This window comes from Antennarius striatus, chromosome 17, assembly GCF_040054535.1.
Source record: "Antennarius striatus isolate MH-2024 chromosome 17, ASM4005453v1, whole genome shotgun sequence".
NCBI lineage: Eukaryota > Metazoa > Chordata > Actinopteri > Lophiiformes > Antennariidae > Antennarius > Antennarius striatus.
The window spans coordinates 1,811,846-1,826,376 of NC_090792.1; the positions used below are offsets into that span (position 1 = coordinate 1,811,846).

General features: G+C 40.9%; 2 protein-coding genes across 4 annotated transcripts; one reads left to right on the forward strand and one right to left on the reverse strand.

Annotated features, from left to right (window-relative positions):
• Window positions 1-788: 788 nt before the first annotated feature.
• LOC137611251 (b(0,+)-type amino acid transporter 1-like) lies at window positions 789-7,553 on the forward strand. 3 transcript variants are annotated; one of them, XM_068339347.1, is made up of 8 exons: window positions 789-911; window positions 2,213-2,632; window positions 2,735-2,929; window positions 3,273-3,406; window positions 4,257-4,386; window positions 5,806-5,930; window positions 6,724-6,811; window positions 6,912-7,553. In XM_068339347.1, exons 2-8 carry the CDS (start codon window positions 2,240-2,242, stop codon window positions 7,137-7,139), a joined length of 1,293 nt encoding a protein of 430 aa, XP_068195448.1. In that variant the 5' UTR covers window positions 789-911; window positions 2,213-2,239; the 3' UTR covers window positions 7,140-7,553. The 3 variants fall into 3 exon arrangements, with proteins under 3 accessions (XP_068195448.1, XP_068195446.1, XP_068195447.1); XM_068339345.1 differs by having other exon boundaries at window positions 2,213-2,929; XM_068339346.1 differs by having other exon boundaries at window positions 807-934; window positions 2,213-2,929.
• A 354-nt stretch (window positions 7,554-7,907) lies between these two features.
• On the reverse strand, window positions 7,908-12,545 carry adprs (ADP-ribosylserine hydrolase). The gene is made up of 6 exons (XM_068338720.1): window positions 12,047-12,545; window positions 11,446-11,542; window positions 11,017-11,224; window positions 9,778-9,965; window positions 9,538-9,638; window positions 7,908-9,455 (listed from the first exon to the last, which is right to left on the reverse strand). Exons 1-6 carry the CDS (start codon window positions 12,222-12,224, stop codon window positions 9,082-9,084), a joined length of 1,146 nt encoding a protein of 381 aa, XP_068194821.1. The 5' UTR covers window positions 12,225-12,545; the 3' UTR covers window positions 7,908-9,081.
• Window positions 12,546-14,531: the final 1,986 nt, after the last annotated feature.

The window sequence follows — 14,531 nt, forward strand, 5'->3', positions numbered from 1 at the left end:
CTAAAGCTTAATTCTCCTGCGTCTCAGTTTTTTCTCAGGAGCAAAAAGATTGAACTAAATCTCAATTTAGTCTCCGTGTAAGATTCAGAAGAGATCTCAGCGAGGTCTAATTTAATTCTCAGAGTTTCTAATGGTGTCACCTATTTCTCATTGTGAATTTCAGGAAAAACATTTCAGAAAGATTGTAGACATGGAAACTAAAATGCGACTGAGGTGAGAATCTCAAATTTGTCTCCTGAGCAATAGAAGAGCAAGCTTTGAGCAGTAAAGTGTTCGTCTGAATATAAAAGAGTTAGAAAGATGAAACAAAAGGCGTATTCAGGGGGGCAAGGGGATAAAAAATTAGATCACAACCTTGACCTTGAAAAACTAGATCAAGTTCAAATTTTCACTTTGACCTTTTTATGTACACCTCTCGGAAACCTGATGACCTATAATCACAAAAACAAAAAGCAACATTTTCAGGAAGCCAGAGGCACAAATATGTGATGATGACCTTCACCAATGTCATACTTGATAGTACAATATAGAATTCATTGCTGCGACCATTATGAAAGTAGGTCAGGGTGAATTCAGGGGTGTCGCGGGATGTTGCAGACTCTTGACTGCCTTGTTTCTATTTTGGGGTTCAATTGCAGACGAACATTGCAATACCTTGTAGGAACACAGGGGGCAGCAGCGAGTAACTAAACGCTTGGGGCGGCAGCGGCTGATTAACTGCAGCGAACCCGCAGAAGAAGATGATGTGCGGCTGCCGCTGCTGCTGCCGCTGCCGCCGCAGCTGGAGTCGGTCTGTGATCGTTAACGATCACCTCCTGTCAACTGGAATAACCTGATAGAGACGGAGCCGGATGACGGAACTTTAATTCGTTACCGCTCCGCTTTATTTGACTGCTGCCATAAGGAAAAAGGCGAGTTTTACTTGTTTTCAAAGGTAAAAAAAAAAAAAAAGTTGACTGGAATTTGAAATAAGTAATTTAGAGGACTTCTTTTATCCGATGTAATTATCCTGGTGAGTTAACGTGTGTTTGAATCGGGTGGACATGGTCCCGTTTTGTTGTCAGTGTGTTTCTCACTTTTTGGATTCACTATTTAGACGTGAAGCAGCTTTTAGTTTAACAGTAGTCACTAATGCCTGTAGTAGTTGGTAACATTATTATTAGCTTCGTATAACGTGTAAATAATTTTTCCCATATTAAAAATTCTATTATATATTTTAATATTTAATACTTAACATTATTTTAATTATTCATTACTAAGTTTAAAATATGTTATTATATGTATTTCTATTATATGTAATCTAATAATATAAATAATATATAAATATATATTATGTATGTATAAATATATACTGTACATATATAATGTATGTCTGTATGTATATAATATGTATGTATGTATATGTGTGTGTATGTACTGTATGTATGTGTGTGTGTGTGTGTGTATATATATATATATATATATATATATATATATATATATATACTAAACACAAATTTAAAATTCCCAGTGCATACACCCTCTTCTGAACTGATTTCATATTGTTTGTCCACTAAAAGCCCGCTATTCCCATATTTTCATACGCCTTTCGTGAGCACAGCGTTCAGCAACATGCAATTGTATTTTTACGTCATGCGAAGCGGTGAGGAATTGTAATTATCAGTGTTCATGTGTCCGTCCGTGTGTTCACCCACCAAATATCTTCACAACCGTTGCAGATAGGGAGATGAAACAAAAAGCACATTACTGGGGCAGCAAAGGGGATTAAAATGAGATGACCTTGACCTTGAGAAACCTAGGTCAAGGTCAAATTTCAGCACACGGATGTTTGGTAGTCACGTGGAATTGGCTGACAGCAACTGGAAGTGTGCTACGTTTTGTGAGTCTCGGACTTCCGTGAGACACGAAAGTGCTTCAAACAGAACAAAACAAAAATATTTTCAGGAAGCCAGAAGCACCAAAACGTGTGGGTCAGGGTCAAATGTTGAGTTCAGGGGTGTCATGGGATGTTGAAGTCTCCGACTGCCTTGTTTTATTCTGTGTTGATCAATGCCAGCTCAGCACTGCAGCTCACCTCTTATGACACCTAACAGCACACATGACCTTTATGCTTGTAGTTTAATTATACACCTATATACTGCAAATGTTTAACTCCTTGACATCATGGAAGCTTGACATTTACTGACACAATGTGAATTATATATATCAACAGGCGCCGGAAAACTGATGGTCTGCAATTATGACACAGAGGCACCATATGAAGCGAGAAGTGGGCCTGGTGGGAGCCGTGTCCCTCATCGCGGGGTCAATAATCGGAGCTGGGATCTTCATGACCCCCCAGACAGTCATCTACTCCATTGGCAGCCCTGGAGCCAGCTTGGTGGTGTGGGCGTGCTGCGGTTTACTGGCGACAATGGCGTCGTTCTGTTACGCTGAGCTGGGCACCGTCATAAGAGAGTCGGGGGGGGAGTACATCTACATCCTCAGGACGTCAGGCCCCGTTACTGCATTCATGCTGATCTTCAGCTCTCTGTTTCTCCTGAAACCCGCTGGTCTTGTTGGGTTGGCGCTGGGTTTTGCCCAGTATGTCGTGGCCCCTTTCTTCTCAGACTGCCCCCCTCCGGTTCTGCTGGTGAAGCTGGTGGCTGCAGCCGCGATTATACTTCTAGCCACGGTGAACTGCATCAATGTTCGCCTTGCCATTTCATTCCAAATTTTCTTCACGGTGACCAAGGTTCTGTCCTTGGGAATCGTTATTATAGGAGGTGTGGTGATGCTGATCAGAGGACACACGGAAAACTTTCAAGACTCTTTTCAAAACACAAACATGGGCTTCCATCCATTCGGTATCGCTTTCTATCAGGGACTGTGGGCTTATGACGGCTGGAACAACTTGAATTTTGTCATGGAAGAGTTGAAACGCCCCGAGGTAAGTACAAATACAGTATATAAGGGCTATTAGCATGAAATGTTTTTGCTATAAATGTTTATTTTATAACTTGCTCATAGATATGATCCTCCACTGTTTCTTGGGGGAAATAATTTTTAATTTTTATTTTTTTTATTTAATTTTATTTTAATCAATAAAATTTATTAATAATTTGATTAATTTAATTTAATAAAGTCAGTCCAACAACCTAATTTGCTCCACAATGGTTCATTATTTTTGGAACATAAACTGTATGCATTTTTTGTTGGAAATCTAAGTCTAGTTAGGCTCCACATAACAAATTATATTCTTTGGAGTTTGTTTTTTATCATTTTTCTTCCAGGTGAATCTTCCTAGGGCCATTATCATAGCCATTTTTCTGGTGACCGGCTTGTATCTGCTGGTGAATGTGAGCTACCTGACGGTGCTGACGCCTCAAGAGTTCATGACCTCCAGTGCGGTAGCAGTAACCTGGGGGTAAGACACCACCTCCTGATGATGACAGATTTGTTAAGTGTTTAACATCTTTACATCCCATGTTTGTGTGTTTGTCTGTCTGTCCACCAAATACCTTCACAACCATTGCAGATAGAAAGATAAAAGAAAAAGCACATTACTCGGGCAGCAAAGGGGATGAAAATGAGATGATGACCTTGACCTTGAGAAAACTAGGTCAAGGTCAAATTTAAACTTCTGTACATTTTTTGCCCATATGTCAGGAACCAGATAAGACAAAAAGACAAAATAAAAGGCGTTTTAATTCAGGAGGCAAGGGGATGAAAATTACATCACAAAGTTGACCTTGAAAAACAAGGTGAAGGTCAAATTTTTACTTTTATACCTTTTTAGGTACACCTCTCTGAAACCTGATGAGATATAATCACAAAACAAAAAGCAACATTTTCAGGAAGCCAGAGACACAAAAATGTGTAGGTCAGGGTAAAATGTTGACTTCAGGGGTGTCGCGGGATGTTGCAGTCTCCGACTGCCTTGTTGTGTCTGCATTTATGTCATATTGTGTTGTTTTGTCGCTGTTACTCACAGCCTATTCATGTAAACATGCCAACAGACCTCACGTGTATAATTTGAACTGCTGGTTCCTTAAGGACAGTCAGTTCTTGGTGGGGGTACAGTATGCACTCTGTGGACTACGTCTTTCTCACTAAGGTTCATAACATGTCATGAGATTCGGCTTACCATACCTCTCTTGAAGTTTGAACTGCATGAATTGAGCTAATGAAGTTCTCACGTTTGAATGCTGGGAATTAGCGATACCTGCTTTTTTTTTCTTCTTTTTTTTAATGAGATGCTCAACCCTTTTCCTCAGGAATAAGATGCTTGGGAATTGGAGCTGGATCATGTCTGTGGCTGCAGGGTTGTCTGCTTTTGGGTCACTGAATGGCTCATTCTTCAGTGTTAGCCGTTTGTGCCTTGTTGCTGCCAGGGAAGGACACATGGTGAGAAACTCTCGTGTGTGTGTGTGTGTGAATGTGTTTCCAGTTATTTTCATTCAATCAAACATTTGGTCTTGATTGGAATTGATGCAGGCGGATTCCAGAAGATGATGTAACGATGTAGGAGAGGCATTGTTGTGTGTGTGTGTGTGTGTGTGTGTGTGTGTGTGTGTGTGTGTGTGTGTGTGTGTGTGTGTGTGTGTGTGTGTGTGTGTGTGTGTGTGTGTGTGTGCACGTTTTTAAACATACAGTATATCTGTTTATATACTGTATATGTTTATATATGTGTGTGTGTATACATTTGTTGTGTGTGTGTGTATATATACGTGTATATATTATATATACACTGTGTATGTATTATATATACACTGTGTATATATTATATATACACTGTGTGTGTGTGTGTGTGTGTGTGTGTGTGTGTGTGTGTGTGTGTGTGTGTGTGTGTGTGTGTGTGTGTATATATATATATATATATATATACACATAGTGAAATATATAATCCCTATGTATATACATATAGGTATATACATATGTACATATACTGTATATGTATATACTGTATATGTATATATTTAATATACTACATGTATATATAATGTATGAGAAGTTAGTTAGACCCTCCATAGTAATCACAAGCTGTTGGAGCGTCCTGTTGGGTTTCTCTGATAAAGCGCTTTGAAATGTCTGCTGATGTGATGAAGTGCTATACAAATAAAGGTCAATTGATTGTTTGATTGATTATCACCATGCCTCCGAAAAAGTTGCAAAAGTTGGAGAAAAAGCAAGTGACAATGAGTGTTTTCTTGCGTAAAAAACAAAAGTTAGTCAAGAAAGAGACAGATATTACTACAGATATTACTACAGATATTACTGAAATGTGTGTTGAAGGTTCTGTCAGCTTGGTTCAGTGTCCACAGGAGAAAATATGAATTAAAGGCAAAGAAAACTATTGAGTGAAAAGCAAAAGTGAAAAAAACTGTATTACATCTTTCTTTATTTGTAAAATTGTTTTTTTTAAATGACTACCAGGCTTTAACATTTTGATAAAACTACAGCAATATATAATTGTTATTAATAAAAAAAAAATAAAATTTGTTTAGTTTTTATATTGTACTATTGGCAATCACAGTTGATTCTGAGAGTTTGTTTGTAAGCTGATTTGTTCGTAAGTTGTTATTTACTAAATTCCCATCTATAATCACCATTTGAGGTCATTTAAATGTCATTACTATTCTAAATACAGAAGTACTATTACTTAAGACTGGCCAGAAAGAACAACAGGACAAGTCATTCTCACTTAAATCGGTTTTCAAAAGCAATGACGGATGAATAAAAATCACACCACACACACACACACACACACACACACACACACACATTGTTCGTTTTGAGATGATTGTGTCTTGTGTTGTTTTGCAGCCAGACGTTCTGTCCATGGTTCATATCCACAGATTGACCCCGTCTCCATCCCTCGTCTTCATCACTGCTGTCGCTCTGTTGGTGCTGATTCCTGGAGACTTTCAGAGTGTTGTCAACTACTTTAGGTGAATGTCGTCTTAGAATGTATATTGCTAAAAAAATTAAGGGAATTCTCAAATTGTGCATCTCAAATTGATGAAGAAGTTATTCGGTGTGTTGTTGTTGTTTTTTAACACAACCTTAAAGAAGAGTCCAGAGCAAAACTGAAGCAGCGTTATTGTTAATATATGGATGAATGGCTGAGTAATTCAAGACTGAGTACAGTTCAGGAATTCAACTGGAATTCTGCTGAACTCTAGGTGATAAATAAATTAAAATTATCTACATTCACAATAGACATGGGTCCCTGAACAGAACATGAGATGCTTCATTTCATTTCATCTAACTTCCTGGACTCAGTCGGACCGACATACTGAAGTTGACTACATTAAACAGAAGTTTTACCTACTATTGGTACTTAGGCGGGTGTTAGTTTCAGACCCTGTACGTATAGAAGTGACAACTTGCACAAGTTGGACTACTTGTGCAACCTGATTGATCTACAGGTAATAAGTTACCTGTAGATCAATGCATATGGTGATAAGAATGCAATCAAAACACAAAAGCAGGATAAAGAGAGAGCGTTTGAATGTGGTCAGCACATTCCCAAACGCTTCTTATTAAGGGGTCGCCTTTCCTTAAAATTGATTCACAATCACTTTAGGTTCCAGATTATGTGACGTTATTGGCTTGATGTTATACTGTGATAATCAGATGCTCCCCTGATTTGTGTGAGCTGTGTGTTTCTGCCTTTCTCTTGATGACATACAGAGCCAAGCATGTTTGTGTTTGTCTGAAATTCCTCTTTGCTGTTGTCAGTTTCACTTCCTGGTTGTTCTATGGTATCACCCTGTCTGGAATGATCTACCTCAAGATTAAAAAGCCAGACCTCCCCAGACCATACAAGGTGTGTGCACATAAACCCCTCCAAACACATCAGTGTGACCACACATGTGTCTTTTATTGAAATATAAAATGAGGATCGGCTCCTCTCTTCCTCCCTCCAGGTTCCCATCATCCTCCCCATACTGGTCCTCATCGCTGCCGTGTTCCTGGTGCTGGCGCCCATTATCAGAAATCCTCAAATTGAATTTCTTTATGTGTCTTTATTTATCTCAAGTGGAGCTCTTGTCTACGTACCACTAATCCATTACAAGATCTGTCGAGGACTGTTCACGAGGTTAACGTTGTTCCTGCAGAAACTGCTTCAGGTCGCCCCAGCAGACAGATTGTGACTTCTGCACAATTTTTGTTTGTAGCTGATAAAGAAGACCTCATTTTGGAATTTCACCAATTTAACTTTCAATGGTTATAAGATTGAGTTCATTCTCATTCACGTGGGTCATTGTAATTTCAAACCTTAAAGGAGATTTGAAATGTTTAAATTTTCCAGTTTAACAGCTGGATTCATTCATTATTACTTCTTCTATGTCTTTTCTACAATGGTGTATTTCTGTGGTAAACAATGGACACTGTGTAAGCATGTATAGCAGATATACATGTATATATAATGTATGTAAATACAGTATTGTTTTGTGTGTTTCAAAGTGTGATAAAATATCAGTAGATTCAAAACTCTTTTGACTGATAACTGACGCAGACCTGTTACCGCAGATTTCCATATCAAATTTACTGGTGACAAAATAAAGATTACGGCTGATAAACATCAGGACCGGCTCACTTTTCTTAATATACATGCAATCAGGTCCATAAATATTGGGACATGGACATAATTGTCATCTGAGTCGTGGAGCCTCGTCAACAGTTCTTATATGTTCTTCCTTCCACCTTTTAGGGAACCAAAGGTAACATTTGGAATCTTTAGTTTCGGTGAGTCATCTCACTTCATAATCGTCACAAAGCAAATGGAAACAAAACATCCTGAACAGTGACCGCTGGTAGATACTGATGAGTGTTCAGATTTAGATTTAAGGCAAATATTACACCTAAAAAATAAGTTAGCAATGCAGACAAGTAAACAGATTATGTGAATTTAAAAAAACATTTATTAAATATAAGCTATCTGCTTAAAGCATACACAAAAGCAGGGCCGATTTATTGTGCAACTTTCATAAGACAAAGGATTGTTCAACACAAAACAGAAAAGGGAGTGTTGTGTTTGTGTGTACGATAGAGCTAATATGACTTCAGAACCTCACAATCATTTCACAATTTTCTCCATTGGAATTGATATACAATTATTTTAAGTGTTTGGTTTTTTTTACCCTGCAAATTACATTAATAGACATGGCATTAATGTACCTCACCGATTCTTCCAAGAATGAATCAAAGTCATGTCAAACTGATTTGATCTCCAGAGTTAGAAGCACTTAATAACACACTACACGTGAATCATCACAGAAAACCTTTCTGTTTCACCGACCTCATGGTTTGTCTGAACTTGTTCAGCTGGAACCCGTTTCTGGAGTTCAGGTCTACTGTCAGAGCTGGTTGTTCATGTGACAGCTTACACGAGGGCTGGCTTAAAAAAAAAAAAGTGTCATAAGGAGCAGAAAATGGAATCCTCCCTCTGGCTGGATCACGTCACACACACATCTGGATGCACCTTCAACACCTGGACAGGGTGGAAGCACGTAACTGTACAGAACAGGTGCCGAGTTCACAATCTGGGGAAGGAACTGTATTGATCAGTTTTTCCGCACTATAAGGTGCATCGAAAAGCCTTTGATTTTCTCAAAAATGGACAGTGCGCCTTATAATCCAGCGCTCCTTATATATGAAAGTTTTGAGATGGGCCATTTATTGAAGGTGCGCCTTATAATCCAGTGCACCTTATAGTGTAGAAAATACTATAAATTGACATGAGCAAGATATGATTTGTGGTTACTTTGAAGTGATTGCCCTGCCCTTATAATATATATTATAATTTTTAATTTAATTTAGAAAATAAATTAAAAATTATATATAATTATTATACAGTATACATATTATATATAATTTTTAATTTAATTAAAAAGTTTAAATTAAAAATTATATAATTTATCTTGCATGCATACGCAGACCAAATGTGTGTGACAGTCATACAGTTGTTTGTTAAGTCGCCCCCAAAAAAAACAGCTTCTTTGTTCTGTATCTGAAATAATTTTTCCATTCACAAAGACCACAAATGTTTATATTTAGTCCTGTTTTCACATTCCAGTTGAGGAATCACCCGGTTTAAGGTTTGTTCTCTGTGCCGTTTGACGGATTTTTTGACGTGACTCCGCAGCTCTTGCCCCCCGTCCCACTGCCGCCCCCTGGTGACGACCGGTGATATAACGTGTGCAGTCGTTCTGCGTTCACGTCTGCATCCTCCGCCCCCTCGCAGCACTTCATCCACAACGGAGGAACCGCCTCGATCCCGTAGTGTGCTCCAGCGATGGCCCCCGCCATGCAGGCTATGGTGTCTGTGTCCCCCCCTAAAGCCAGACTGTACGCTATTGTCCTCTCCAGGCCACCGTAGTTCTCTGGTAGGCCTTCCTGGGGCTGCAGGCAATGGAGGACGCAGAAAATGGCAGTGGGGACTGATTGGAGCGCCGCAATGCCGTTACCTGAAAGGAAAGACAGGAACAATGACTAGAAAACACCCCCTCCACCCCCCCCCCATGTCATTTCACCTCAAAAAATACTCACCCAGCTCAGAAATGACCTCCTCTATGCTGACCTTCTTCTTCTCCATCAGGTCGGTGACTCTGTGGAGCCGCTCACAGAAGGGCTTCTCTGCTTCCTTTAGGCTGGACAGAATCATGGTGTTAAAGGAAAACCTCGATAAACTGGACTTTATTTTAGATCCTTTATTAATTCCTGACAACAAAAGCCCAAACGTCACATCGCATCTGTGAACTGACTTAAATCTGTGCCCCAGATGCTCACATTCTGGCGTCGTTCCTCGCCGCCTCGTCCTCCTCCACTTCCTCCATCTCTGTGATCAGCCTGCTGAGGAACTGCTCAGGCTGGTCCAGCGCCCCCTGCAGGGACAGGTGCACCGCTACGGCCTGCAGCACGGCCCCGTTGTAGCCCAGAGAGCAGGAGTGGGTCAGCATGGCACCCATACGGGCGAACTGGAGAGGAAGACCAGAGTTCTGTCAGCTTAAAGATGTTTGAGTCAGAATGTTTGTTCTCCACAGAACGGCCACAATAAAAACCAAAGTCAACTCAGAAACACGATGATACGGAAACGAGCCTCTGAGGAAACAGTCTTGTTTGAATTGTTGGTGCTAAATGAGACGCTACTGCTCTTCTCGGTTTAGATCATATGTCAAACTAACATAGGTCAGACCGTCTAAAATTAAACAAGGCAGAACTGTGTTTTGACCACAAACTACATTTCCCACAATGCAGTAATTAAGAACATTTTAACTCTGACTAAACGTTTTGAACAAAGTTAACGTCCTAACTTGTGTCTGATGTTATTTTTCTTTATTGATAGTTTGATCCTTGATTGATGGAGTTCTGTGGGTTTAATAACCTGACAAAACATACATAATTTTCATTTGTGATGTTTGCATATTTTTCTGTCGTGTCTCCTCGGTGTGTTTCTTTCTTTCTCTGGGCGGACGGGGTGAATAAGTTCACAGCAGGGGGCTACTGAACCCCTGGCGATCTGAATGTCCGTTTCACTCTTCCTCCCTTCCAGTTTTTCCAGCACCAGGAAACGTCAGCATTTTTCAGACGATTTGTAGTTTCACAGTAAGCTGTGGAATGTTGTGATGTGAGTTTGTGCTCTGTGGAGCGGTTTTCTGAAACTTCTCAACAAGGAGGGAGCAGCTTTTTTCTTTGTTTATAGGAGGTAGGTTATAGGTCTCATCACTTCTTTACTTCTACTTTTAACTGGAGAAACTAGGGCTAATTTAAAGGCTTTTTTGCGTGTTATTTTGGATTTTTTTTCCTCCCTTAGAAGACAAATTAAAAACTGCTCCACTTGAACTTTTACTGGTTGTTTTTTTGCTGTGGAGCACCAACACATGCAGTTCCAAGGTTTCCCCTGACATCAGGGCGTAAAGAAGGAAATTCCGACGATTAATTCAAAAGATATTCAGGCAAAATGAGAAAAAATTGACAATCTTATTCAAGTTTTTAAACAAGGTAAATCAGGTGAGGCCTCTTACTCACCCGTTTAACATCAGCCAGATCAGGGAAAGCCAGTGCGAAGGGGGCCGTCCTCATGGCCCCCCCATTACCAAAGGAGCCTCGACCGTTAAACTGATCCCGGGCCGGCTGATAAACATCACTGAGATGAGGAGAGGACAGCTTCTTCAACACCTCGATCGCCCCGTTACCATAACCACGACCTGGAGACGCGCTGTACTCCTTGGCAAACCTAGAAGAGAGACGCCAAGGTTCCAGTTTGAGAGAGAGTTTCACAGCGTTATGATAGATAGATAGATAGATAGATAGATAGATAGATAGATAGATAGATAGATAGATAGATAGATAGATAGATAGATAGATAGATAGATAGATAGATAGATATGGAACACTGAGTTCATCATAATACAGGTGAGCTACATACAACTGTGTCAAGAGTCTGCATTCATGTACCTGCGAGCCATGTCCTGCTCATCGAAGCCAGCGCGAGTGAGTAGAGACTGGACCACACAACGTGCCATCGCTGTGTCATCACTGTATTCAAGTATACCTAACACACACACACACACACACACACACACACAATATTTGTCTAAACGTGTTTTGTCTTTCGGGTGGTTTCATGAGCTTTAAGACAAAAACGTTGGATTTGATTTAGGGTATTTTCCGCACTGTAAGGCGCACCTTCAATGAATGGTCCATTTTAAAACTTTTTCATATATAGGGCGCACTGGATTATAGGGCGCAGTTGTTTTTTTTAAAAATTAAAGGCTTTTAGGCGTACCTTATTGTGCAGAAAATGCTGTACATTAATTTGAAGTACGTCTAGCTGCCCTTAATCGCTGGCCATCACCAACTATTCTGATTTCTGCTCAGATCAGATTATTCTAGGTTATCCAGAATGAAGTCCGACTAAAGTAAACCGATCCGGACTACCAGGGTGCAGCCTGGTCGCTCGGCCTGACGACCGCAGCGTGAGCCCCGGTGCAGGTCGGTGTGTACCCCCTCCTCAATCCCCTTCAATCCACATGCATCGGGAATCCTTTGACTTCACCGTCTCCTCTGGTGTCGTCCAGGCTGCCGAGGTGCTGCAGGACGCTCTCCATGGGAACCTCCTCCACTCCTTCAAACTCTCCGCCGACACAGTCTCCTAGCACAGCCGCGACCAGCGCGCCCCTGAAGCGGGACAAAGACGCCGCGCCCCCCGCCGCCCGAGCAGCCATCGCCGCCATTCATCCGCCGCAGAACAGACTGAACACCCACAAAACACTCCAGCTGTGTGTGGGGCGCACCGTCCGACACGGCAGTCAGTGGAATATTGTCAACAAACGTCGACGAGGCTCCCCTCCTGGCACCGCTTCTTCCTCTTTTGGTGTAAAGTCGGCTGGTTGACTGGCGCCAAACTCCATACCGCCACCCTCTGGACACGGTTTGAACCACAAGGGTCTGCGGTTGTCTAGTGCGCTGCCGTCAAACGTCGTCATCATACTGTATGTGAGCATATTTGTAATTAAAAGTTTAACATTTTGAAGAAATTACCCAGTAATAAAAGAAATGAAAAATATTTTTGCCTTACCCCCGTCGTGAACAACTTTCATTTGAGTAGGGTTTGATGTACAGTATTATAAATAGTGTCGTAAAGTCTTCTCTACAAATTCTTAAAATATTGGAAAAAATTTTTTTAAAAACATTGGTTATACTTTGCTATACTTTGCTTTTATTGAATCCCACAAAGAAACACTATTTAATATATTCCCTTTACATACTATTTTTTGTACAAACGTTCACTACTATCAACATGTAAAAATAAATGTTAAACTTAAAAATTCATCTATTTGATGTGATGCTATAGTCTCTTTTTTGACAGACAAGACAGGTACATACAGTACATGACTCATTACTTCCTTACTCTTACAAAATACTGCATTCATTGTTCTTTTTTTATACTTCTTTTGGACAAAAAACTCATGTGCACTAAGAAAACAAACCTATCACCAACCCCAAAGTCATTTTAATCTACTTACAATCCAGACAATGCCACAATTAACAATTTAAAAGTTGCTCTTTCTATTTTTACTGCACTTAAAAGTATACCCTCTTACAACCTTTTCTCTATGTCTATCTTTGTCATTAATTAAATTAATGAAATTACATTAATAAAAATGCATTTAAAAGGAAAAGAAGTACAATGTTCCTGGGGTGATGTAAATTTTTTATCTCTCGTACTCCTTCTTTTCCTTTCGGCTTTTCCCTTCAGGGGTTGCCACAGCGAATCAATTTCCTCCATCTAACCCTGTCTTCTCATCCTCTTCTCTCACACCAACTACCTTCATGTCCTCTTTCACTACATCCATAAACCTCCTCTTTGGTCTTCCTCTAGGCCTCCTGCCTGGCAGTTCAAAACTCAGCATCCTTCTACCAATATATTCACTATCTCTCCTCTGGACATGTCCAAACCATCTCAGTCTGGCCTCTCTGACTTTATCTCCAAAACCTCTAACATGTGCTGTCCCTCTGATGGACTCATTCCTGATCCTATCCATCCTGGTCACTCCCAGAGAGAACCTCAGCATCTTCATCTCTGCTACCTCCAGCTCTGTCTCCTGTCTTTTCCTCAGTGACACTGTCTCTAGACCAAACAACATCGCTGGTCTCACCACAGTTTTGTACACCTTTCCTTTCATTTTAGCTGAAACTCTTCTATCACACATCACACCTGACACTTTCCTCCACCCGTTCCATCCTGCCTGGACACGCTTCTTCACCTCTTTTCCACACTCTCCATTGCTCTGGACTGTTGACCCCAAGTACTTAAAATCCTCCACCTTCTTGATCTCTTCTCCCTGTAGCCTCACTCTTCCACTTGGGTCCCTCTCATTCACACACATGTACTCTGTCTTACTGCGGCTAACCTTCATTCCTCTCCTTTCCAGGACAAACCTCCACCTCTCTAGCTTCTCCTCCACCTGTTCCCTGCTCTCACTGCAGATCACAATGTCATCTGCAAACATCATAGTCCATGGAGATTCCTGTCTAACCTCGTCTGTCAGCCTGTCCATCACCATAGCGAACAAATCCCGCTCCCGCCAGCACATCCCTCAGAGTGTGAGCTGACGGTGGGAGACGTCAGCTCACCTCCCAGACACTGCCGAGGCGCCCTTGAGCAAGCCCCCCCCCCAAGCTGCTCGTTTGGGGCGCGACTCCCTGGACTCTGCCTGACCCCCCTACTGTTTGTCTGGTGTGCTACTAATTGCATGCCTACAGGCCCCCAGTGTGTTGTGTTCAGGGGCCTGGATTCAAAAACTATGTGTGTATGCATGACTAACAAAAGACTGTAACCACATGCAAAAAGAGTGAAGAGTGTCAAGATAATTTCCCCACGCGTGGACAAATAAAGTAGATTTAATCTTAATCAGCTTTATTCCTCTGTAGTTGCCACAATTCTGCATCTCCCTAGTTCTTAGAAATGGGCACCAGCACCTTCTCCTCCATTCCTCAGGCATCTTCTAACTTTGTTAACTCACGTAAAACTTTCTAAT

Bases quoted from the DNA above. Each gene is read 5' to 3' on its own strand.
- LOC137611251 (XM_068339345.1), top strand. From the start codon at position 2,240: ATGACACAGAGGCACCATATGAAGCGAGAAGTGGGCCTGGTGGGAGCC. The intron at 5,931-6,723 runs GTGAATGTCGTC...TGCTGTTGTCAG, and splicing joins AGTGTTGTCAACTACTTTAG to TTTCACTTCCTGGTTGTTCT. The intron at 6,812-6,911 runs GTGTGTGCACAT...TCCTCCCTCCAG, and splicing joins ACCTCCCCAGACCATACAAG to GTTCCCATCATCCTCCCCAT.
- adprs (XM_068338720.1), bottom strand. From the start codon at position 12,224: ATGGCGGCGATGGCTGCTCGGGCGGCGGGGGGCGCGGCGTCTTTGTCC. The intron at 11,543-12,046 runs GTGAAGTCAAAG...TGTGTGTGTTAG, and splicing joins GGACGACACCAGAGGAGACG to GTATACTTGAATACAGTGAT. The intron at 11,225-11,445 runs GTACATGAATGC...TCTCTCTTCTAG, and splicing joins GAGCAGGACATGGCTCGCAG to GTTTGCCAAGGAGTACAGCG.